The following is a 26,794-nucleotide window of genomic DNA, read 5'->3' on the forward strand; positions in this document are numbered from 1 at the left end:
CCTAAAGCCCTGCTAGATCCAGTTCCTGGGGGCTTCATATGTGAGAGAGCGTTCAATAGTGTGGACGCTCTCTTATGCAAAAGCATATTGCTTTTGAGATGCACTTTTGAGGTGCAGACGCGTTTTTGCGTAAGAAGTTTTTGCGGAAGGTCTCTTCCACAAAAAGCTTCTTGCACAAAAACCCTGTAGTGTAGATGTAGCCCCAATGTGTATGTTACACCCATGCTATCATGAGGCTATGAACATCCTCCCCACATCGTTACAGCCATCATCACTATATTGCACTTGGGGAACAAGAAGCTGTCACCCTATTGCAATAACGTTAGTATCTCAATAACATAAGCACTTTTTTTTAATTAAACCAGTGGAGGTGTTGGTTTGAAAACTGGGTGCTTGTTACAGTTGTTGGAATATTACAGAAGGAAGTAATGAATATGTGCTCTTGTTTTACATAAGCAAACTACAAATCTTAAATAGTACGTTTCCTGCTTTTCAGTTAAACTTCCACAGGAAGGACCTTCAGCAAATCTGATTGAAAGTAGAATGCTATTGTATAAGTAATGTGTATAATGATCCGTAGTCCTGATTCAATGAGAAGCAGTCCTGGAAATGTTCTGGAATATAATGAGCTCATCTCCCTTATCAGTAATTAATCAACTAGCTAATTATCTAAACTGATCTCCAGTTTTGCATGCTGCCAGTATCCTGTTCAGAGATCATGATCTTGATATTCTCATTAAGAGAATATCAAGAGGGGATATCACTTCCCCTCTTGATAAATCTCAGGCTACATCTACCCTGTAGGGGGTTTTGCGCAAAAACTTGTGGAGCGTCCACACCTCAAGAGCATTTTTTGTGCAAGTAAATTTTCAGTAAATCAAAAGAACAGAAGGGTTTTTGCAGTGTAGGTATTCCTCTTTTTATGAGGAATAACTCCTTTTTGCGCAAGAGTTCTTGCACAAAAATGTGTGTGTTGACGGGCAACAGGTGGTTTTTGCAGAAAAAGAGCCAATCAAAAAAAGCACAGGTGGTCTGGTGGCTATTCTGTGAATTGGCAATCAGAGGTTTCTTTCAAGAGAGCATCCATGTAGTCTCGACGCTCTCTTGCACAAAAGAACATCATTTTCACGATGCACTTTTGGGCTGCATCTAGACTGGCAAGTTTTTCCGCAAAAGCATGTGCTTTTGCAGAAAAACTTGCCAGCTGTCTAAACTGGCCGCTTTGAATTTGCGCAAGAACACTGACGATCTAATGTAAGATTGTCAGTGTTCTTCCGCAAATACAATGACTCTCCCGTTCGGGAAAAAGCCCTCTTGCGCAAATGCTTTTGCGCAAGAGGGCCAGTGTAGACAGCTGAGAACCGTTTTGTGCAAAAAAGCCCCGAAGGCGAAAATGCTGATCGGGGCTTTCTTGTGCAAAACCGCGTCTAGATTGGCACGGATGCTTTTCCGCAAAAAGTGCTTTTGCACAAAAGCATCCATGCCAATCTATATGCTCTTTTCCACAAATGCTTTTAATGGAAAAACTTTTCCGTTAAAAGCATTTGAGGAAAATCATGCCAGTCTAGACGTAGCCTTGTAGTATGGATGCGCTCTTGCGCAAGAATTTTTTGTGGTAGATCTCTGCCGCAAAAAGCTTCTTGTGCAAGAAACCTGCAGTGTACATGTAGCCTCAGTGTGAATGTAAACCTGTGTTAATGACCTATAAAAACCAGAAGAATGGCCATATTGAGTCAGACCAGTTGTCCATGTAGCCCAGTAACCCATCTTCTGACAATGCCATATATGTCTGAAGGCATGAAGGAAACAGACAATCACTGAGTGATCCAGTCCCTGCTGTCTAGTCCCAGCTTCTGGCAGTCAGGGGCTGGGGATACACAGAGCATGGGGTTGTATCCCTGACCATCTTGACTAGTAGCCATTGATAGATGTACCTTCTATGAATGTATCTAATTTTTTAAATCTCTGTTATAGTTTTGGCCTTCACAACATCCCCTAGTAACAAATTCCACAGGTTGACTGTGCTTTGTGTGAAGTGCTTCTGTGACTCTTTAGTTGTGAAGGAATCAATAATGTTTTTATTCTTTCTCCACACTATTCATGCTTTTCTAGACCTCTAGACTATCCTCTCTTAATTATCTTTTTTCCAGTCTGAAAAGTCCCTATCTTTCTAATCTCCCCTAATATAGAAGTTCTTCCATACCCTTACTATTTTGTTGCCCTTCTCTGTATCTTTTTCCAGTTCCAATATATCTTTTTAAAATGTGGTGACCAGAACTGTATGCAGTATTCAAGAAGTGGGAGTAACACTAATTAATGAAGTGGCATTATGATGTTTACTGTCTTATTATCTGTTCATTTCCTAATGATTCCTAACATTCGGTTAGCATTTTTGACAGCCACCGTACGCTGAGCAGATGTTTTCCCACTAGAACTTTCTCTTGTGTACTATAGTGATCCAACCATCAATTAACTTGAATCATTTCAGACTTAAATTTTCATTCATACAATGCTCAAAGGGTTTGCTTTTGATCTGGAGTGCAATACTCCCTGTGTGCAAAGTGACAGATTGCTGCTATCCTAGAAGTCTGGTGTGAGATCCTGCCTTCTCTTTATCTTTATTTTTGGGGGATTGTTTTTTTAGATGATTTGACAGTTGGTTTAAACAGACAAATTAACATTAGACTGTGAAAGAAGACTAGTGATGAGGAAATAAAGTTAACTTCTCTGAAAGAAATCCAGACCTATACAGGCAGTCCCCGAGTTACGCGGATCCGACTTATGTCGGATCTGCACTTACGAACGGGGCTTTCTCGCCCCGGAGCTCACAGGCAGCGGGACCGCCCAGAGCGCAGCGGTCCCGCCACCTCGACCTCCGGGACGAGAAAAGCTGCTCCGGGTGCCCCTGGTCTGCTGGGGACCATCTGCTGCGGCTTTGCTCCCGGTGTCCCTGGTCTGCTGGAGACGGTCCCCAGCAGACCAGAGGCACCGGGAGCAAAGCGGCAGCGGTGGCGGAGTCCCGTGCCTCTGAGGCTTTGCCAGAGCAAAGCCTCAGAGGCGCGGCACCCCGCCGCTGCTGCTACTTTGCTCCCGGTGCCTCTGGTCTGCTGGGGACCGTCTCCAGCAGACCAGGGACACCCGGAGCAAAGCCAGGGAGGCGGAGGGGTCCCGCGCCTCTGAGGCTTTGCTGTGGCAAAGCCGGGGAGGCGCGGGACTCCACCGCCGCTGCCGCTTTGCTCCCGGTGCCTCTGGTCTGCTGGGGACCATCTCCAGCAGACCATGGACACCTGGAGCAAAGCCTCAGAGGCGCGGCACCCCGCCGCCGCTGTGGCTTTGCTCCCCGTGTCCCTGGTCTGCTGGGGGGCCCCCCCCCCCGGCAGACTAGGGAGACGTGGAGCAAAGCCCCGGGCCTGTGGTAGAGCAGGTGGGACGCTGCCGGTTGGTCCCGCAGCACCGCTCCTTGGTGCTACTGGACCAACCCGGCAGCACCCCAGCTGCTCTGCCCCAGGCGTCCCCAAGTCAGCCGCTGCTGAAACTGACCAGTGGCTGACTACAGGAAGCTCCTGCCCCGGGCTTCCTGGAATCAGCCGCTGATCAGTTTCAGCAGCAGCTGACTTGGGGATGCCTGGGGTTCTTAAGTTGAATCTGTATGTAAATAGGAACTGGCGTCCAGATTCAGCCACTGTTGAAACTGATCAGTTTCAGCAGCGGCTGAATCTGGACACCAGTTCCAACTTACATACAGATTCAACTTAGGGACTGTAGGTTTGTTCTTATCTTGTACATAACCCGGGGACTGCCTGTATTGTATATGTAGTCAAAATAACACTTAAATGAAAGATGTTACAGAGAATTGCTTCATCTTTATAAACATATAAGAGTAGCAAAAAAAGACACTGATGAGCTCTTTTTCTTAGAATTTATTTATTATTTTGTGTTACTGTTGCACTGTATGGTTTTGGAGCTAGCCACCATATTTATTCGTGCTAAATGAGAGAACAATTAAACATTCCTTTTTTTAGTGATAGCTGAATCAATAGCAGCCACCCCAATTCAAGGTCCATCTTGGGAGGCCTGACAGGAACTAATTCAGATTTTCCTGGGACTGGTTGAAAATTTAGGCAAAGTCACTGATTGAGGAAGCTGTGTGTGTCTGTGTTTATCAGTAGTAGAAGGGGAAAAGAAAGCCAGTGAAGCAGATGGCAGCTTGACCTTGAGAAGGAACCGAGACAGAGCTCCTTGGCGTACAAGACAGGCTGGAAACTAGGTTTGGACTTCTGGTTGCTTGCTGCTGTTTGCTTCCCCGATGTTCAGGGAAACAAAGCTTTGTGGACAGTCTTTGTAAGTGAAGTAAGTCAGTTTGACAAGGCCCTATATGTTAGCCAACTCCTAAGGTCAAGAGGCAACATTATGATAGGACCCAGAAGCCCTAAGTTTATGATCTCACTGTACAGAAACACAATAAATGACTGTTCTTTTCCCATGGGAATCTAATCTAAATAGACTAAAGGATAAAAGGAGTATTTGTTTTTCTTATTTTATACATGGAAAACTGAGACACAGATGTATGAAGTGACTTGCTCATGGTCTCACAGGAAACGCATGTCAGGGCAATGATTTGAACTTGATCTTCTGAACCCTAATCTAACACCTATCCCAGTCCTCTCTTTGCTTCTACTCCAGATAAGCTTCTTTGTTTGTATATTGCTTATGGCAGTGGACCCTGATTACTATGAGAACTCTGAGTGCAACCCACATAAATAATAATAAGAATGAGGAGTGCATGTTAATTGGACATTTTCATGCTACATATTGCATTATCACATGCACGCATCTTTGATCCAAAGCTACAATAATTGTTGGTAAAAAAGGAATAATCGTTTAATTAGGAAATGATTCTTTTCTATTGCGATCACCATTCTTGCTCTGATTTGCTGTGAAAAGAGAAGAAATTGCAGAATCATTTGAGCAGAGAAAGAAATGTGTTGTCAGAGCAAAAAAAGAGCTGCACATGTGGGGAAGCATAAGTTCATTTTTATTCTGTATTCTGTCCTCCTCTCTTTGAAACACTCATTAAAAAAAGTTCATAAGAAATAACTGGGTTTTCTTTCCAGACATATTTTTCAAAAATGCAGTTTACATACTGTAACTACTACCTCATTCATTACTGCAATATCATACTTGTTTATGCAAGTAATTTTATGGGTTAACACTTCATTTTATGGCATGTTAGTTAATGTTCAATGGCAAATGAGATTTTGGTGATAGTACAGTGCACTTAATTGTTGTACATGCTTCCTTTTTATGTGTTTTATGCTTCTGTTTATACTCCTACATATTTGTCTGTCTTGTCTATTTAGTGCTTGACTACATAGGGAAGTTTTACCAGGTACACTGGCATAATTTATAGCAGGGTCAGGCCAGAGGGCTACTGCAGAGGGGGAGGAAGGCAGCCCAAAAAGGATAAAAGACTTGCTAAATAGAATCAGAGGATGGCAGGACAATGAGAAACATTGATAGGGAATTGGCCCAGGCAGTTTGGGACCAGCTGACTCCACTGCTGGCTTGCATTTAAAAGGCTCCCCATTGGAAGGGGAGAGTGAGGGTATGTCTACACTACCCTCCTAGTTCGAACTAGTGGGGTAATGTAGGCATACCGCACTTGCAAATGAAGCCCGGGATTTGAATTTCCCGGGCTTCATTTGCATAAGCGGGGCTCCGCCATTTTTAAATCCCCGCTCGTTCGAACCCTGTGCCGCGCGGCTACACGCGGCACGAACCAGGTAGTTCAAACTAGGCTTCCTAGTTCGAACTACCGTTACTCCTCGTGGAATGAGGAGTAACGGTAGTTCGAACTAGGAAGCCTAGTTTGAACTACCTAGTTCGTGCCGCGTGTAGCCGCGCGGCACAGGGTTCGAACGAGCGGGGATTTAAAAATGGCGGAGCCCCGCTTATGCAAATGAAGCCCGGGAAATTCAAATCCCGGGCTTCATTTGCAAGTGCGGTATGCCTACATTACCCTCCTAGTTCGAACTAGGAGGGTAGTGTAGACAAACCCTGAGAGATGGGAGGAGAGGTAAAGGAAGGAGAGAGAGCAAGAGCTGGAGAGTGAGCCATAACAGCTTTAGAGCAGAAACAGCAGGCGAGGGAGTCCCAGAAGGAGTGGCTGGGCTCTCTACCCCAGAAGCCAGATGCGGCCCCCAGCTTCCCTGGATCTGGCTCCCGAGGCTTAGCACTAGGGATCCCGGTGCACAAAATCTTCTAGCCTGTGTCCCCTGAGGCTCTGGTGTGCAAGGGGAACATGGGGAGTGTCTTTCTCCTTTTCAGTCAGGGGCTTCTTGCTTTGCTTCTCACTTGTGTGTGTCCCCGACCCAAAAAAGGACCCCACCCAGGTCTAGTGTTATAAATCTTAAATAGGTTTTACTGCAGTATCCCTCTAAGCTGTGGGGAGCCAAGCTTTTCAGGTGATTAATCAGCCCCGCCCAGACAGAGGCTCAGGGCTCCCTGCAAGGAGCTGACTGACTGGGCGGGGCTGATGGATCACCTGTGAATCTGGGTTGCCCCGCAGCTTAGAGGGAACACTGTTTTACTGAACAGTAAATTTAGGGGGAAAGTGGGGTCAGTGATTTCTTTTGATTTGAAGGCCTAGACATTACATGAGGAAAATGTCACAGTATATAGAGCCTCACACCAGTGCACAAGACCTAGGCAACACCTAGGCGAATTTTGAGCCTCAGATGATGCATAGTAGAGGTCTGCAGAAGGTCTGGGATCCACTACTGTAATAATGGGAGCAGTATACAAAAATAGTCCAGCACAGGGCTCCAGTGGATAGGCCTTGTAAAGGCTCTGCATGTAGGAGGGAATCTCATACCACATTCATATCTTTATTTGCTCTCCCATGTCGCCCAAATCTTCCTGAATTGCCATGGGCAGAGGAGCAGAGAGACTGCATGGTGGCACGACGCGGGTGAGGGCAAGATTTCCCAAGGCAGTGGGCAGGTGCCATGCTGTTAAATGCACGCTGCTGTTCTCCTCTTCTTCCTGACTCTGGTGCTAGAGAACAGTTGGATAGAAGGGACAGTGCCTTGGGCAGAAGGGGCAGAGCCTTTAAATAGCAGGACTTGAAAGGGCTCATGCCTCCCATGTGGCTCCCAGGCCTCATGTTAGTGGGGGACAGGAGCTGCCAACTCTTTCAATTCCTGCTATTTAAAGGGGCTTGCTGTCCCATTGTTGCTGCCAGGGATGCTAGAGCCTTGTTCCCTCTAAGATTTTCCATCCTTGGACGAATTGAATTTTCTTTGGGGCAGGTTGACATTTCTTATGCTCAACACCAGTATTGAGATTGTGTGTGGATCTGTCATCAATTTAAGTAGTCCATAGATGTGGAAGAAAATATATTAAAACAAGGGATAATTAACAAGGAGCAATGCTTATGATTATTTAATATGAAAGCAAATTAAAAGAAAATGAACATTACCCAGGGCTGAGGAAGTGGACTGTGCCCAGGAAAGCTCATGATATTATTTATATATTTTTGTTAGTCTCTAAGGGTATGTCTACACTACAAAGTTAGTTCGAACTAACAAATGTTCAAACTAACTTTCATAGGCGCTACACTAGCGCTCCGTTAGTTTGAATTTAATTCGAACTAATGGAGCGCTTAGTTCGAACTAGGTAATCCTCATTCCACGAGGATTAAGCCTAGTTCGAACTAGCTAGTTCGAATTAAGGGGTGTGCCTTAAAGAGGCACGGGCTGGCTACGGTGCCCGTGCCGGGTGCAAGCCTGCCAGCACCCAGCCAGCAGACCCTGCACCTGGCACGGATCGAGCCAGCCACCCGATGCCCTCCAGCCCTCCCCGTCTTCCCGGGACCAGGCTGGCAGCTCCCGGGAGCTTGTCCGGGACCGCAAGAGGTGGGCACCTGCCTGGGCTAGTGCGGACATCGTGGACCTTGTCCACAATCTCCGCACTAGGCACAGGAAAGTGGCTAGCTTGGGCAGGTGTGCAAGAGAATCAAGGGGGTCCACTGAGACCCCCGACCCTGAGCCCTGAGCTTACAATGGCCGTCCTGGGTCAGACCAAAGGTCCATCTAGCCCAGTAGCCTGTCTGCCTACTGCGGCCAACCCTAGGGACCCTGGAGGGGATGGACCGAAGACAGTGACCAAGCCATTTGTCTCATGCCATCCCTCTCCAGCCTTCCACAAACCTTGGGCAGGGACACCACTCCTACCCCCTGGCTAATAGCACTCCATGGACCCAACGTCCATGACTTGATCTCACTTCCCTTTAAACTCTGTTCTAGTTGTAGCCTTCACAGCCTCCTGCAGCAAGGAGTTCCACAGGTTGACTCTTTGCTTTGTGAAGAACAACTTTCTGTTACTAGTTTGAAGCCTGCTACCCATTCCTTTCCTTTGGTGTCCTCTAGTCCTTCTTTATGGGAACTAATGAAGAACTTTTCTATATGCACCCTCTCCACCCAACTCCTGCTTTTAGAGACCTCTATCCTGTCCCCCCTCCGTCTCCTCTTTTCTAAGCTGAAAAGTCCCAGTCTCTTTAGCCTCTCTTCATATGGGACCTGTTCCCAACCCCTGATCATTGTAGATGCCCTCCCCTCTCCCAGCCTCTCTCTTCCCCTCTCCCACCTCCTTTTCCCAGTCTCCCTGAGTTTTGTCCAATAAAGACAGATTCCATTTTTGAACACAATTGTCCTTTATTTTGTACATCAAGAAAAGGGGCTAGGGAAGGGTAAGTGGAAGGAGGTGAGGGAGGAATGGGGCACGAGCCCCCGATGGGGAGGACTGGGCTGGCTCTGCGGGCTTCTGGGGGTGGAAGCTCTCCTGCAGCCCCCCAATTGCCGCCTCTCCCCAGATGGCAGCCTGCGGCAAGTGCAGCCGGGCTGATGGCCGAGTGCTGTGATGTGCCCAGTGTGGGCACTCAGGGCACTCCAAGCCAGGACTGCTTTGCAAGCAGGGCACCCCTGAGAACTGTCTGTCCGGGGTGGGGGTCGGGACCCTTTAAGCACAGCCCTCGGCTAGCCTGAGACAGCATCTCCACGCTCTGAGTCCTCCTCTGATGCCCTTCCATCCTTAACCCCGCTTCAGGCCATCCTTAACCCCACTTCAGGGTCCACTTAATGTGGACGCGCTAGTTCGAATTAGCAAAACGCTAATTCGAACTAGTTTTTAGTTCTAGATGCGTTAGTTCGAGTTAGCTTAGTTCGAATTAACTAATTTGAACTAAGTTAGTTCGAATTAGCGCTGTAGTGTAGACATACCCTCAGGTGCTACAAGACCATTGTTGTTTTTTAAGTTTTTTTAGTTAGACTAACAGGGCTACCCCTCTGAGACCGTGCAGTGAATGTATCATCAGCCTTTCTAACAGACAGATGCATGTTTCAAAGAGCTTGTAAGGAAGGTTTCATCCTACAAAACAGCATCACTTGTTACTTCTGACTCATAAGAGCCAGAACTCTACCACATAGCAAAGACCTGGCCTTAATGTAATACAATTTACCATGTATTAATTAGTAACACAGGATTTTAAAAACAAATCATATTAAGATCAGAGTTTTAGATACCTGCAACAGATAAAACAATTCTGTTAAAATAAACTTTTTCTTTATCTTAAGCTATTAATACCTCTTTAAACTTTGCTTGAAATGTCATCATGCAAATGTGGCATAGGCACACACAGCGGGGACGTGTAACACAGGGGATCCCAGACCCCCCAAGGGAGGACTAGGGGAGAAGCAGGAAGGGGGGAGGCTGCTGCATTGTTAGCATTTCTTAGGTCAGGGGAGGATTTGAGAAAGAGGCAGGAAAGTTGAGCCGATCTGGGAGGCCTGTAACTTACCCAGCTTTTCCCACATGTTTAGTTGCAGGCAATGAAGCAAAGGTCCCTCCTTTCCTTCAGCAGCAGCTTCAGCACGATCTGGGTCACATAATCCCCTGTGACCCAGACCCACCAGGAGGTAGGGAAGGGGAAGGACCGCAGTAGAGGCTGGAGCTAGTACAGCAGGCAGCTGCTGCTGCTTCTGCTCCTCTACCACGAGGAAGTGAATGTCTGCCCCCCTCTTTCCCAGCCTGAGCTCCGTGCTAGTGTGGAGCTCTGAACCTCTGTGTGGGCTTAGAAAAGGGCTGGGTGGCCATGCCGGCATGCAGCTCACAGGAAGCCCTGTGCTAGAGCCCTTTCAACTGCTTCTATTTAAAGGGCTCATAAGAATCCTTGCAATAGAGAGTTGAAAAGGCTCCCTGCTCCACTGATAGCATTGCCTGGGAGCTGGACACATGGGAGCCCTTGCAATAGAGAGTTAAAAGATAATGCACTGGGGGCAGAGCCTGCAACAGCAATGCAGGCAGGATCAAAGCCCTAGGCTGGCTGGATGCAGCCCACTGAGAGGCTTTTGCCCACCCCTGTCCTAGAGTCATTCAAAATAATTACTTCCCAGTGCTTCCTGCGGCTCTAAATCAAGGTAGCACATCCATGTTAGGGGAGTCTGCCTCCGACTAATTTCGAAGCTTCCCTGTAGTGTGGACACGCTATTTTGAAATAGTTATTCTGGGAGTTATTATTTTGAAATAATTTATTTTGAAATTATTTCCTAATGTAGAAATGCCCTTGGTGGCTTTGTCCTGTCCTCTAATCTCAGTTGATGCCCAACAGACTATCTCTACCAATTCAGTGTAACAGAGTTTTGTTGTATGTTGTTTTCATCACAGAATAGTTTTCTTTCTGTGCTCCCTTATCTCTTGTACTTCAGAAGTTTTATCCCTTGTCAATGTTTTCCCTAACAGTTTAATAGATGTATTTTATTGTTCTTAATGTTTTATTATTTCCCCATGTACAGAAGAACTCAAGGAGAAACTAAAGGAGTATGTCAATGAGGTAAATATGCGGAAGCCTGGATTCATCAAGGTGGTCCGACACAGCAAGCAAGAGGGGCTGATCCGGTCTCGAGTAAGTGGATGGAGAGCAGCCACAGCGCCAGTTGTTGCTCTCTTTGATGCTCATGTGGAATTCAACGTAGGATGGTATGTGCCTTGCTGCTTCTTGCAATTATTGATGAGCTGAGTAGGTGGAACTTTTCTGCTTGCCATTCATAAATTACAGCATGATATATATCCAGTTTATAGGGGATGAGGTATATACAAATCTTTTGACGTAAATTTAAATACAGAGATAATTATGAAAACTGTATTGTTTGTAATATGCAACATTGTCACATAATCAAGATTCTGTTTTTAGTACTGGGTTATTGATTCTGGTAAATACATGTTACTAACTTACACGAGTAGAACAAGTTAGAGATTTATTGTCTCCAGTTAAAATCTGTATAAAATTTTATATATGCACAGTATATTACTGCTCTTGTCTGTTTTCACTTTATTTTTGTCAGTAGCTAGTGCATTGATGAGACATAATCACTTGGCACAGAGAAGCTTAGTGGAACAAGTCAGTCATGTAACAAATTTGGTCCTGATTTTGTATATGCAGCACTAAGGAGACAACACAAATATTAATGAGATTTAGGGCCAGATTCTGTGGGTTGTTGAGCTCATGTGATGAGGTGCTGTGGCCTCTCAGTACTGCCCAGGATGAGTCCACATATGATTCATCAGAACACAGAATATTCTTCACCTTGCCTTCAACATTGCATTTAACTAACCCTTTAAAACCCCCCAATGGGTTAAAAGCTTACAATAATTATACATGCCAGAAGAGCACTGAGAAAAATGCTGTCCACATGACACTATAACCTTATAATATATTTTAGAAATGTGCATCTATCTGTCTATTTATTCAAGAAATCCTCCTAAATGGTAAGAGCTAGAACCACTAAATCTGATATGCAGCTTCCACTTATTGTATCTTAAAGCAAGGGCAGGATTTGGTTGTGTCAGGTTAATGGGATGTGTGTGGAATGGGACTGTTTTATATCAAATGGAAGGGGGGGGGCATGAAAGCAGGAACAGTTGTACTAACGCATGACCACAGGGAGTCAGCAAGCATGGAGACACGAATGACCACAAGTGAGCCTCAAGTGCCTCAGCGAACAGCCACTGGCTGGCAGCACCTGTGGCCCCGCCCTGCTCCGGGGAGCAGTTGCTTGCTGCTGCCACCCTCTTTGCCCCTCCTCAACCTCCAACCCTAACTCCTACCCCTCCTGTCATAACCCCTACCCCTCCGCATCCCAAAGACCTTGTTCTGATCTCCTACTCTGAAGGACTTGAGCAACGCCTGATAAGTCTTCTAGTTAACAATATAACAAAAGCAGCCAGAAGCCTCAGTTCAGCAAGATATTTAAGCACATGTAACTTTAAGCTTTCAAATAGTTCCACAGAACCCAATGAACTCACTTTCTTTTATATCTGCTAAAGTACCTTGCTAAACTGGGTCCTGAGCAAGTCAATTCTCCCATCTAAACCAATATTTTGGAACTAACCCCTTTGTTAATTGTTCAGCGCATAGCGCCTACAGTTTGGATGGCAAGGTGTGTGGGAGAAGGGGTGTAGCTGGGGTTGGGAGGGTAAGGAAACATCTAAAGTTTACTCCAGTTCATGTGCACGGAATGTGAAAACATTTTTCATTTTCAGCAAAGGAATAGCAAGTAGCATAAACTGCTAAGCTGAGCACTCCTTTCTGAGGGTATGTCTACACTGCCACCCTAGTTCGAACTAGGGTGGCTAAAGTAGGCATTCGAACTTGCAAATGAAGCCCGGGATTTAAATATCCCGGGCTTCATTTGCATGTTCCCGGGCGGTCGCCATTTTAAAATGCCCGTAGTTCGAACTACCTGCCCGTGGCTACCCACGGCATGGACTAGGTAGTTCGAATTAAAGCTCCTAATTCCTCCTGCAAGGGGGTTTAATGGTAGTTCAACTTAGGAGCTTTAATTTGAACTACCTAGTCCGTGCCGTGTGTAGCTGTGGGGAGGTAGTTGGAACTACGGGCATTTAAAAATGGCGCTCGCCTGGGAACATGCAAATGAAGCCCGGGATATTTAAATCCCAGGCTTCATTTGCAAGTTCGAATGCCTACATTAGCCACCCTAGTTCGAACTAGGGTGGCAGTGTAGACATACCCTGAATGACTTGTCCTGCTTATATTTAACTGCCAGCAGTTGGCTTTACAAGATACAGAGAAATTACTTAAGTTTCTTGGCTCTATCTCAGATGTGCTTCTTACGCTGTGGTGGTCTCCTTATCGAATAATTTTAATTAGAAACTAAAATTCACATCAGGGCAAAGCAAGCCTGGACGATTCAGACCTTTCACTTTTAGGCCATTGATTCCAATTCAGTCTACATTGATCATGACCAAAGGATGTTAGTATCTCTAGCAGCTCAATGGTTTCTCTGAAATTAGTTTTAGCCTGATTCCTAGTGAAGAGTGACCACATCACAGAACCATTATCACCACTCACTTGGACATCTTTGTTGATGTACTTTGAATGACTTGGGTGGTGCGGTCCAGAAATCAAGGATAGAGTATCCTTGAGGCTGCACTATACTCATAGCTGAGGCTTATTCAGAGAAATGGTAATGAAGGGGGAATAGGAACTTCAGTGACTGGTCCCTTCTCACATGTGGTTCCATAGTTGTTCAAACTATCCTTAGTTTCACTGTTTCTTCTTCATAAAAATAGCTTTTTTAAAAGGAAAAAAATTTTTGTCCCTGGGATACTTAAGGTATTAACTCAGATCAGCTTGATGCCCTTGATCATAGAGATGATACAGAGACATTATCTTTCTGCGGTAACAAGCATGTGAATGGTAACTGAAAAGAAAGGTCTAATTTCTTCCATCACCAGACTAAGAAGACATAGCATCCAGTGGCATGCTAGATTTAAAGTGACACTGCCAAATCCTGCAGCCTCTCTCAGTAAAACCCACACTTCAGTCAAGGGGAATTTTGCATGAGTAACACATGCCCTTCAGATAATATGGCTTGTAGGCAACTTTTGACATAAATGTTTTGCTTCTGTTGAAACAATCTCAGAATTTGTTTTTTTAGGGCTGAACCAGTACTCATGAGAATAAAGGAAAATAGAAAAAGAGTCATTTCTCCATCGTTTGATAACATCAAATATGATAATTTTGAAATAGAGGAATACCCCCTGTCTGCGCAGGGGTTTGACTGGGAACTGTGGTGTCGATATCTGAATCCTCCAAAATCCTGGTGGAAGCTGGAAAACACAACTGCTCCAATAAGGTAACATGCACCTGTGACATGGCTGGAGGAGTAACAGAGTGCTCTGTTTTACGTAACAAAGGATTGTCTGCATGCCGTTTATTTTAAAAAGGAACAGAGGGCTGCTTATCAAACAGACCAATGATTAAATGAGAAGAAATATTCTCCCTACTCTCTGCCATTTTTACCATTGCTCCCTCAAATAACCACAAAAAAGTTTCATAGTCTCTCTATGGCTTGATCTTATGCCCTTCCTTTTCATATAACAAATCAGAGCAAATATAAAAAAGCATGCATATTACAAACATGCTGCAAAAAGGGATAATTGTCAGAGTGATGAATTAAGAGCTGATGATTACATTTGTGATGATATCACACTGTTGTACTACAATGGATTATAATCACATAGAGCCAAATCTGGCTCATTAGTATGTGGAAGTAAGGAGTGTGTGAAAGGTCATACAGAAGTTGGAGTTAACTCTGTACCTGCCTATTCTGTCTAGAGACCTGTTAGGCTGGTGCAGAAGTGAGCCCTAACTAATGTATGGTATCAAGGTATTATTGTTTTGTTTAAATAACATTGATGACCTCCAGCCACGTCTCCATATATCCCTCTGCTTGAACCTCTCTTGTCTGGCACTCTCTGTTCCAGCAACAGCCATAGTCCAGCATGATTTTAGTTAGCCAGATGTTCACTGATCATGGGTGTAGCCAGATTTCCTGCAGTCCCATAAAGTTTGTTTACAGCCACCAGTCCTGGCGCTGAGTGTCCTGTGCTTTATTTTAGCTCTAATTTACCCTCAAGCTATGACTACCCTGTAGCCTTCTTCCGGAAAAACTTATGGAAATGAAGTGCGGCATGGAATATCGCTATGCTTCATTTGCATAATTAATTAGCAGCCGCTTTTGCACAAGAGGCTTTTGCGCAAAAAGGAGCTGGGTAGACGGCTCCTTTTTGCGCAAAACCCCCCTCTTGCTCAAGAGACGTTCTTCATCATTTTTTCAGGAAGAACGGCTCTTGTGCAAGAGGGGGGGTTGTGCAAAAAGGAGATGTGTAGACAACTCCTTTTTGCGCTAAAGTGTCTTGCGCAAAAACGGAGCGTCATTAATTATGCAAATGAGGCATGGCTATATTCCACGCTTTGACTCATTTGCATATTTTTTTGCACAAGAAGAGGCAGTCTAGACATAGCCCCTGAGTATAACTGAGGTTAACAATACTCACCTCAGCCCTGGTCTATTCTAGGGAATTATTTCCAAATAACACCCCCTTATATTCAGTTTATAAGTAGACCCTCTACACTACCAGTCCCATTATTTTGAAATAATGAGCACTTATTTCAAAATCTGTATTCCTGCTTTTCTTAGGGAATAACACTAATTTCGAAATAACCTTAGTGTGGGTGCTCTGGAACCAATATTTCAAAATAACTACTCCCCAGAGTAATTAGAACTAATTACTTCCCAGTGCTTCCTGGGGCTGTAAGTCAAGGTAGAGCATCCACATTAATGGAGCCTGCCTCGGACTAATTTTGAGGCTTCTCCATAGTGGGGAAAAGCTATTTCGATTTGTAAAATCAGAAGTTACTAAACTGAATTTAGTTATTCTGAAATAGTTTCCTTGTGTAGACATGGCCCCATGGGGATACTGCAAAGCTTAATTAATGCTAGTAAAGTGCTTGAGAACCTCCAATAGAAGAGCCTTGTAGCAGTGAACATTATTAGTTTTTGTATCTTTTAGTTCACTTTTTGAAAAACAATATTGCATTTCAAAACAAAGAACTGGTCCTGATTGTACATTTCATCCTGTGATTTCTGATGGACAGAGATTAGATGTAACTTTACAATGGTGGAAGTTTGGACTTGCAAAATCCTGGAGTGGGAATGAGCACTGGCCTTATCTTGGAATATTGCTTATTGTTGAGATACATTATACAAAAGAGTTGTGTAATGGTAAATTGAGTTCAGTGTGTCACTTTACTAAGACAATTCCTTCAATAACCAACACATTATTATTCCAGGCACTGTTGGAAGGAAACGTAGTTGAAGTACAAAAGAATTAGAACAGATTCTTTACTACAAAAAACATTCAGAAACCTTCCTACTCCTATGCAGTGATATATTCAGCACAGTATTTTTAGTGGAGTGGTACAAGGGTTCTGATATTTTCCTCATACTACATACATCCAAAATATTTTCTCATTGTGCTGAACTGGTATAGTAATAGTGTAGCAGAACTATATAGATCTGTACAAGGAGAGAATTTTAAGCGTTGTGATTAAGCAATCTTATAATCACATGAAAAGCAAACGTCTCCATTTAACACTGCTTGATTGTCCTCTTCCTGATAAATGCAGGATGACTTACCCTATGCTCTTTCATTGCCCTTTGTCCTTTAATTAATATCCTGTTAGTTCCCAGTGCTCCCTCTGCTCATGCTATGACAAAAATGACATTTGTGTTTTTGTCAGCATGCAAGAAAAGCTAAAAACATTGCAAAAGTAATGAAAAAACATTAATTACTTCCCTTCTACAGGGAAATATATATTCCATATTGTCTTCACCACTTTATAAGTGGGTCACCAATTCTAAGACTAAGTGACTCAGGGTTTTGAATCTATAGGAAATTAATATTAGAGGGACTGGCTGACTCAGTGTGCCTCTCACCCTTTGGCCACAGATTCAGATATGGCTCAGATTAGCAGTGGCTGAAAGACATGAATATTTTACAGCATGTCAATAAAAGGAATTGTGTTCACATTACAAAAGCCAAAAAAGGCCTTGCCTCGTGAAAACATCCCCATTCACTGAGGTCTTATAAGCACATGCTTAGTTTAAGCTTAAACTTAGGCACATACTTAAATGCTTTCCTGACCAGGGGATGGAATTAAGCATGTGGTTAAGTGCTGTCCTTCATAAAGGGCAAAATTTGCACTAATTGGTACTCTTGTTAGCAGTCTACACCGAGACCCACAAGAGCTGAGTGGCACTAAAGTCTGTGCAGCCTCTTCTCACTACAGCCGGTGTCTCCAAAATAGAGCTGGGACACATAAGGAAGCACAGCAGGGAGAATCAGTCTTGTTGTTCATGCTGTACTGGGGGTTTCAGTTTCCAATATTGTCAGTCTGGCACTCCATTTGCTTTAAAAAACAGATCACACAATAAGACAAAATTGGCCACATCCATGTTGGGTGTAATTCCATTGCAATCCATGGTGTTACACATGGTGTTGCCCAGTGATACTAACTACAGTCAGAACGGCAATGACAAAGGAAGTTGCTTACATGCTCTCTAACTCTTGTTTTCCATTGTTCTGTTGTATTCATGCAGAAGCCCTGCACTGATTGGATGCTTCATAGTAGACAGGGAATACTTCCAAGAGATTGGCTTGCTAGATGAAGGCATGGAGGTCTATGGAGGAGAAAATGTGGAGCTTGGGATCAGGGTAAGGAAATGAAATATACAACAAGCACTGATGATCTGTTCTTATAAAATGTGATTTGCCCCACATCATATGTGAGGAAGCAGACAAAGGTTAGGAGAGATAGTATGTTAGAGAGCTATATAATTTCTGCCCATCATTGTGATTATGTAATACACCAAGCCAGCCTGAGGCTACATCTACACTACAAAGGTAAGTCAGAAAAAGATGCAAATTGTGAACCTTAATTTGCATATCATTTTCCGCTTTTCTTTTGAAAGAGGCTTTTCCAAAATTTGGTGTGTCTACATGGTGCCACATTTCTGAAAAACCTGCTCTGAAAGAGCTGCAGTCTAGACATAGCCATAGAGTCCTACATCAATGGGTTGTGTGCAAGAGAGACAGGATGAAATGTAGCGGAAATGTAGCTGGGGAGGGGAGGATACAAACTTGATGTTATTTCACATAGCTGGAAGAGGTAGTTGCTATGATGAAGCCTGAAAAAAATGTCCCTGCCCAGTAATAATACAGTCACCTATTGGGAGGTTAGCTTCTTAAAAATCTAATGGGGAAGATTCTTCTAGATTCAGCTGCTTATTTAAATTGGGGAGATCACTTTGGAGATAGCATATGTCAGTTGTCTTTCCTCTGCTTTTGCTGAGGAGTTAAGATATTCATGGTGTACTGAGTACGCATAATTGCTTGAATTTTCTTCTTCCATCATTTATTTATCATTTGCAATACTCCTCGTGATTTCTGTATCTCTTTCTGCCTCCCCTCATGAATAAAAAGCATCCTGAAAAAAGCAACTTTGCTCAATTTAAAATATTCTCTCAGATTTTTGTTACAGGTAAAAAAGAGATTCTTCTGACTTACATATTTGGACAAATGGGAAAAAAAAGGTCCCACTTGTGTTACAAAATTAAATTTACAAACACTGCTACTGAAACATTAGCTGTGATCACACTGAAGTTTGTGTTTTGTGGGTGTCAGGTCACTGAATAAAGATATACAATAAAGACAAGGACAAATTTCTGTAAATAATGGGAAAATATTTTCAGGTAATATGTCCAGGCTGAGCCATAGTACAAAACCACTTATTTTCCACCTCTAACTTTTTGAAAATCTTTTCTTTCCACTTGCCAGAGAGAAAGCATTATTGCAGAAGAAGGAGTGGAATGGCCCTTGTCAAGACCCAGTTCCCTCCACTGTCAGGGAGTGCTAGGGGAGAGATGTGAGCATTCTGCCTTTGATTAAACCAGTCTCTGCATGCTTAGGGAGAGAGAGCCTGAGTGCATTCGTAGAGCCAGATTTCTCAGCTCAATGTTGCATGCTGAGTTTTAAAATTAGTGACACTGATTTTTAACTGAATGACTCATAGTTTCTATGAGAGAACAAAGAGTTTGATCAACCAAACCTATGAGACTTTGATGGTAATCTGTGTGACAGAATATGGCCCCAGTGCTCTCAAGTGATATACTAGCCTGTCTGGTCTGTTTAATCCTTGTGGATGTTAACTGCTGAAAATCACGTTGAAAGACAAGACTAGACAGAAGCATAAACATCCCCGTAATTGAAATTTTGTAGTCTACTGGATTGCTGGAATAAGACCCAACAATGATCTTAATTTGTAGAAGGCTGGTCTTCTGTCTCCAGGGAAATGGAGCCTGACCTAAATAAAACACTTTCATCTTTAACATAGCACCATGTGCAAGGTAGCATAATATATATTGCTTTGTCTAGCTCTAGTCTTACTCTGATCTGAGTTCCCAGCTGGATCAAAACATCTGTAATGACAGATAGCTCAGCAGTTTATTAATGACTCTCTTCACTATGCTCAGCACAACCCAGATAATAGCAGGATTAATATACATTTATGCTGCAATAGTAGTGCTGCCAGAAAGTGTAATATTCAGGTAGACTTTCCAAGTGTGTCTCTTCATTTAACCCCCAGCTCTTAGCAAAATGGAGGTGCCTACAAAAAAGGCTGTTATCGTAATGTTGTGGGAAATCATGTTATTTAGTTACAGGCCCAGGCTCTACAGTCTGTAGTGGTATTCTACAAAGTTGCCTTTCATTTTCTTTACATAGAGACATGCTGAAAACTATGGTCAGGGAAGGAGTTAGATCCAGATGGTCTTTCTCTGCTGCCTAACTACATTTTCTTTGCAGCACCAGAGAGCAATTTCGACTTCCTGGGTTGCTTTTAACTGCAGGGCCTAAAATGAATCACTTAATAATGGCTGTAATTGTTGAACAGAAACAGCAGCAGTTTGCATTTTATTGTTACAGTATGAGTACAATAGCTAAATTTTTGTTTTAAAATTATAACCCGAACACCAGGATGCAGATTTCTTCCCGTGCTTTATCTTTCATCTGCACTTTCCTTTTTAGCAGCATATGGCTTAGTCCCATCTACTGACATGTGGTGCTCTTTAGCCTCAGAAAATGAGCTTCCAGGCATGCCTGAGAAAATCCAGTACCTGGCTTTCAAAGTTATGAGGCATCGTGCAATATGCTGGCGCTCATTAATCAGCCAACTTTCTGAGCTTACTCCATGGCTTACTGTAGCCAGGAAGTTGTGAGTAAAATAGACACATGGTGGCCTGCTTCTATTCTGCACGCTGCAATGTGTTCACACAGTGAAGAGATGGAATGACAGGCAGCATTCCATTCCTTCCTCCCGCCTTTATGCCATAGGCCTGCATGACTCAACGGGTTCATCTGCCCGTAGTAATGCTTGGTGTCTGGAACTGGTTAGCTATCTTCTCCCTGGTAATGTCTTATAAATGTGGCGAGTTCAATGTTACAGAGTGCTACATTGTGAGGGTACAATGGATGTACAGAAGACAGCAGTAATGAGATGCTCCCCCACCCATTCCATAGAGAAGATCCCCGTTGTCCAAGTTCTCTGCAGCTCCTTGTGGAAAGAGAAGTGTGAGTAGACCAGAGCAAGTACTGAGACCAGCATATTCATGGACTCTATGTATGTGCTGTGCCAAACCTCATTTAGTAAGGAATCAGCAAGCCATAACTGCTACATTTCCTCACACTTTGTGTTAGCAGCCAGGGCTGGTTCAAACTGAAAATGTTCTCTCTCAGCTCTGTCTCATTTCCCCATGGAATAAAGCCCTCTTACACTCCTCAGGATTAGTCTGCAACAGGCAATTCTTTCTCTTTCCTCTTCAGCCTTGAAGTAGCCTGCTCACAGCAGAATGGGTAGGAATGAATCCTCGCTCAATGTTCTAACCAAAAGAGGCACCTTTCTCTCATTTATCCACGTTACTTGTGCCGCTAAGACCAGAAAACACACAAAGCATTTGGAGTTTTAACAAAAGCATCTATTGTTGATAACCTCTTACTCACAGGATCAGTTATTTTTCACATTGCCAGTATGTTATAGGACCTGGAGATTACTCTATCAGGCTCTTTTAAAAATTCTCTCTTTTCTTAAATCCATTAATGTCTATGTTAAGGTGATATTTTATCAATAGGTCATTTTCTCTCTCTCATCTATGGCTTATAATAATATGCGTAAAATATTAAACTCATGCTATCAAATAAATATTAATAGAATTCAGTAGCCTTAGGGTAGATGCTATAAATGAGTGCAAAGCATGAATACATTCATAATATAGGAAATAAGGTCATATTTTTTTCCTGACAGCAACACATTTTCTTACAAAACTCAGTATTTGCCTCATAACAAGACAATTAATCTCACTAAGGCTAGCATCTTGTCTGAGGGGCTGGAATCTTCTGATGGGGTTCCTCACCAAAGGCTGTCAGGATCTCTCAGGGTCTCGTCATTAGCCTTTGTGTAGGATAAGCACTGCTCCTTCAGAGGTCCCTCATGCTTGCACACTTCAGATCCTGTTAATATGTTTCAAAAACCAGGCTTACCTGTGTCGATGAAGAAAGGCTTCTTTGTCGGGGCATCGCGTCCAGACTCCCCCGATCTGCCGACAAACAGCTGATCGGCAGATCGGGGCAGCCATTTAAATTTAAATGAAGCCGCGATTATTTTAATCGCGGCTTCATTTCCCTCTTCCGATCTGGCTAATCTACATGCCTCCGTCGAAGGAGGCATGTAGTCTAGACACACCCTTAGAAAGGTAATTCTATTTTTTAATATGTTGGTTGCTCCTTAATTTCAGCTGTTGAAAGTTAACTGAACATACAATTTTTACTCTCTTGACAATTTGGCAAGTAGAAAAGAAATCATGTGTTGTCCGCATGGCTTCATGAAAAAAGAAGCAATTTTTTTGACTAACTTAAAATTGTGTAAGAAATGTTTGAGAAATTGGGATCTTGCAAAAAAGCATTTGATGTTTTTTAGAGCAAATATTTTTGCAAAAAAAACATGAAAATGGTTTAATTTTGTCACATGCGTGCAGCTGGAGCTACTGAGTTATGGGTTTTTTGCATGGTTTTGTATATAATTGTTATTGCGACTTTGATGTAGGCAGAAGTTATCACTAAAATGCTATTTATTTTGGAAACTCATTCTCTGTGATGAGGGATTAAAGCCCAATAGTACCAGAGATTGGTATTCTCTATTTTAAGGGCTGCCATTTCTATAAGATTGTCATTTCACCACAAGAAATAACTCTATTGAAAATGAAAGACAGAACTTGTCTCCAAATTGTCATGCCTCCAGTTGTGTCAATCATGACATCGGCAGCTGTTTTCTCTCTATGGCTTGTTCTATTTTCGTGTGGAGCCTCCAGTGGAATAATTGTTTTTCCCCCTGTTTTGCCCATGAATGCCTCAGCGGGTATCCCGTAGCTACAGTGTGTATAATTATACATACAGACAACATTGCCAGTTTGCCACTGAATCATTTTTATACTGTTTCTGTTTCAGGGGAGAGAACATGTTATTCAAAGCTCCCATAGGAAAGCAGATGATTGATGTAATGCCAGTAAATATGTGGTGTAGCATCCCTTTAGTATGCATTAAAGAGCAAGAGGTACTGTAAATTTCCAGTAGAGGGGCTTTTTGCATTGCATGCACCTGTTTGGTCCCATGTTTTGGAATGGACAATAATGTTAACATCTTGATGCTCCAACAAAGGAAATCACTGCTTGCAATGGTAAGAAGAGAAATAACCTAGCTGAAGCCAATACACGTACTCACAAATCAGTGGTTATAGGAGAGAGACAAATTAATCAGTCTACACTACAAAGTTAATTCGAACTAACAGCTGTTAGTTTGAATTAACTTTAATAGACGCTACACAGGCAAACCGCTAGTTCTAACTTAATTCGAACTAGCGGAGCACTTAATTCAGACTAGGTAAACCTCATTCTACGAGGACTAACGCCTAGTTCGAATTAAGTAGTTTGAATTAAAGGCTGTGTAGCCACTTAATTCAAACTAGTGGAGGCTAGCCCTCCCCAGCTTGCCCTGGTGGCCACTCTGGGCACCACCAGGGAAACTCGTCTGCCCCCCTCCCGGCCCCGGAGTCCTTAAAGGGGCACGGTCTGGCTACGGTGCCCGTGCCAGGTGCAAGCCTGCCAGTACCCAGCCAGCAGACCCTGCACCTGGCACGGATTGAGCCAGCCACCTGCTGCCACCCAGCCCTCCGCCTCTTCCCGGGACCAGGCTGGCGGCTCCCAGGAGCCCGCCTGGTCTAGTGCGGACATTGTGGACCTCATCGAGGTTTGGGGGGAAGCCTCCAATGTCCATGAACTCCGCACTAGACACAGAAAAGTGGCCATCTAGGGCAGGATAGCTGCCAGCCTGGCCACCCAGGAGCAGGTTTGCATGAAAATCAAGGTGGTCGAGTGAGACCCCGACCCTGAGCCCTGAGCTTAGAACATAAAAACATAAGAATAGCCGTACTGGGTCAGACCAAAGGTCCATCTAGCCCAGTAGCCTGTCTGCCGACAGTGGCCAACACTAGATACCTTGGAGGGGATGGACTGAAGACAATGACGAAGCCATTTGTCTCGTGCCATCCATCTCCAGCCTTCCACAAACAGAGGCCAGGGACACCATTTCTACCCCCTCGCTAATATCACTCCATGGACTCAACCTCAATGAATTTATCTAACTTCTCTTTAAACTCTGTTATAGTTCTAGCCTTCACAGCCTACTGCAGCAAGGAGTTCCACAGGCTGACTATTTGCTTTGTGAAGAAGAACTTTCTGTTATTAGTTTGAAGCCTGCTACCCATTCATTTCATTTGGTGTCCTCTAGTCCTTCTATTATGGGAACTAATGAAGAACTTTTCTTTATGCACCCTCTCTACACCACTCATGCTTTTATAGACCTCAGTCTCCTCTTTTCTAAGCTGAAAAGTCCCAGTCTCTTTAGCCTCTCTTCATATGGGACCAGTTCCAAACCCCTGATCATTTTAGTTGCCTTTTTCTGAACCTTTTCCAAGGCCAAAATATCTTTTCTGGGGTGAGGAGATCACACCTATACACAGTACTGAAGATATGGCGTACCATAGTTTGATACTTCCCTTCCTCCTTCTTCCCCTGGCTTCCTCCTTCCAGCACTCTCCTCCCAGGTTTCCTCCTCCCCTCTCCCACCCTCTCTCTTTCCCTCTCCCACCTCTTTTTCCCAGTCTCCCCGGGTTTTGTTCAATAAAGAGAGTTTCTGTTTTTGAACACACATGTCCTTTATTTTGTACATAAGGAAGGGGGGCTAGGGAGGGGTAAGTGGAAGGAGGTGAGGGAGGAATGGGGTACAAACCCCCAATGGGGAGGAATGGGGTGGCTCTGTGGGCTCCTCGGGGTGGAAGCTCTCCTGCAGCCTCCCGATTGACCACCCCCCCCCCCCCCCCCAGATGGCAGCCTGCGGCAATTGCAGCCGGTCTGATGGCCGAGTGCTGTGATGTGCCGAGCATGGGCATTCAGGGCACTCCAAGCCAGGACTGCTTTGCTGTCCCTCATTGAGTTAGACAAGCGAGCAGGGAACCCCTGAGAACTGTCTGTCCGGGGTGGGGGTTGGGTCCCTTTAAGCACAGCCCTCGGCTAGCCTGAGACAGCACCTCCACGCTCTAAGTCCTAATCTGATGCCCTGCTGGCACTGCTTCCGGCCATCCTTAACCCCGCTTCAGGGGCCACTCAATGTGGACATGCTTGTTCGAACTAGTTTTTAGGGCTAGATGCGCTAATTCGAATTAGCTTAGTTTGAATTAACTAATTTGAATTAAGTTAGTTCAAATTAGTGCTGTAGTGTAGACATACCCTTCTTTATCACAAAGCTTAATACTTTCAAGTGCAGTTAAAAGTGGCAATGTAGCCTCTGGTATTATAGTATCTTGTTGGTTATAGGTATAGAATCTTCACTTTACTGCAGTTCTCACTGGGTCCCCTGGTGTAGAGCAAGATCTATCATTAATGCAAGACTTTTTTATGCTGATTACTCTGAGCACTGGCATAGGGAGTCACGGACTGGAAAGGAGTCTAAAAAAATGTTATGAAAAATGAACAGTCACAATATCTTGTCACACAAATGTTAAACCTCTGGTAATTTGCATTGGTTATACATTTTGTTTCCCACTCCCCTTTCAGGATAAAAGATGATTTCTTCTGCTTCCTATTTATGGCATACACTTGGCAATGAAATAATTTAAGTATCCATTATTTCACAGTGCCTAGCAGCAAAATAGTTACATTTAAAAACTCAGTGAGTGAAGCTTTATGCTTTCAGTGACCCTGGAAGCATGTTATCTCCTAGTAACACAAGCCTTGGAGTGGCTTAGTGCAATTATAAAACAGCATCCCAACATACATGGTTTAACAATTCATTGTAAAAGTTTTACGGTTTGTGAAGATAAGTACAAAATTAATCCCTGTAGAACAAAACAACTAAAAAAGTACATAATGAAGCAATTAGCTATAAGGGAGAGAAAAACATTGACAATTTAATATGGAAAGGTTCTTTACATGTATTACTTTTTCCAGGAGGGCACTGTATAATTAATGTGAAGCCAGGCCTGTGAGGCAATTAATGAAGACTTCAGAAGTAAGATTTAAGGAATAATGTACATTTTAGAAATTGAGAGCCAACTCTTGCTATATTGAACCCTTTCATTTTTCTTTTAACAATCTTTTAGTTCTTCCTTTTCTCTTTCCCTGTGTCTCTTGGGGTATGTCTACACTACCCTCCTAGTTCGAACTAGGTGTATGCATACCGCACTTGCATTTCCCGGGCTTCATTAGCATAAGCGGGGAGCCGCCATTTTTAAATCCCCGCTGCTTCGAACCCCGTGCAGCGCGGCTACACGGGGCTCGAACTAGGTAGTTCGGACTAGGGTGCCGTTTCACGAGGAGTAACGGTAGTTCGGAATAGGGCTTCATTAGCAAGTGCGGTATGCATACATTACCCCGCTTGTTCGAACTAGCGGGGTAGTGTAGACATACCCTTGCAGCTTACCATTAGAATTTTCTGCATGGGAGTGAGAGCAGTTATTGTCATAAACACATGTAAAACTTGGTACCAAATAATAGGGAAGGCACCAGGACATAAAGACATGGAATAGTCTCCCAACCAACCATATCACTTGGGTTGTTTCATACTAAGGAACAATCCTGTGAGGGCAAAGTAATGGACTATCTAGTCTAAATGATCTTTTCAACCCTAAATGCTCTGATCTAATGTTTATGAATGCTGCTTCAAGCTGCCACTAGCACAGAACAGAGTTTCACTTTAGTGCAAAGTTTTTGGTAATGCCCGCTTACTCTGTTAGGGTACGTCTACACTACAGCGCTAGTTCGAACTAACTTAGTTCGAATTAGTTAATTCGAACTAAGCTAATTCGAACTAACGCATCTAGAACTAAAAACTAGTTCGAATTAGCGTTTTGCTAATTCGAACTAGCAAGTCCACATTGAGTGGACTCTGAACAGGGCTTAAGGATGACCGGAAGCAGTGCCGGCAGGGCATCAGACGAGGACTTAGAGCATGGAGATGCTGTCTCAGGCTAGCCGAGGGCTGCGCTTAAAGGGTCCCGACCCCCACCCCGGACAGACAGTTCTCAGGGGTTCCCCGCTTACAAACCAGTCCTGGCTTGGAGTGCCCGAAGTACCCACACTGGGCACATCACAGCACTCGGCCATCAGACCGGCTGCACTTGCCGCAGGCTGACATCTGGGGAGAGGGGGCAATCGGAGGGCTGCAGGAGAGCTTCCACCCCCAGAAGCCCGCAGAGCCAGCCCAGTCC

The 26,794-nt window shown here is 43.9% G+C and overlaps 1 protein-coding gene across 12 annotated transcripts in view; it reads left to right on the top strand.

Moving 5' to 3' along the window:
• The window catches only part of GALNT18 (polypeptide N-acetylgalactosaminyltransferase 18), a 938,084-nt gene that overhangs the window by 411,197 nt on the left and 500,093 nt on the right, over positions 1-26,794 (top strand). For all 12 annotated transcript variants that reach the window (XR_012903608.1, XR_012903609.1, XM_075927905.1 and 9 more), the window contains 3 exons: positions 10,851-11,034; positions 14,016-14,213; positions 17,523-17,637. Coding sequence is in view for 10 of the 12 variants with exons in the window: in XM_075927905.1 (XP_075784020.1) it covers positions 10,851-11,034; positions 14,016-14,213; positions 17,523-17,637 (497 nt within the window). In the remaining 2 variants the exon portion in view is untranslated. The remainder of the gene's footprint in view (positions 1-10,850; positions 11,035-14,015; positions 14,214-17,522; positions 17,638-26,794) is intronic.

The sequence above is a fragment of the Pelodiscus sinensis genome, chromosome 4 (genome assembly GCF_049634645.1).
Source record: "Pelodiscus sinensis isolate JC-2024 chromosome 4, ASM4963464v1, whole genome shotgun sequence".
Lineage (NCBI taxonomy): Eukaryota > Metazoa > Chordata > Testudines > Trionychidae > Pelodiscus > Pelodiscus sinensis.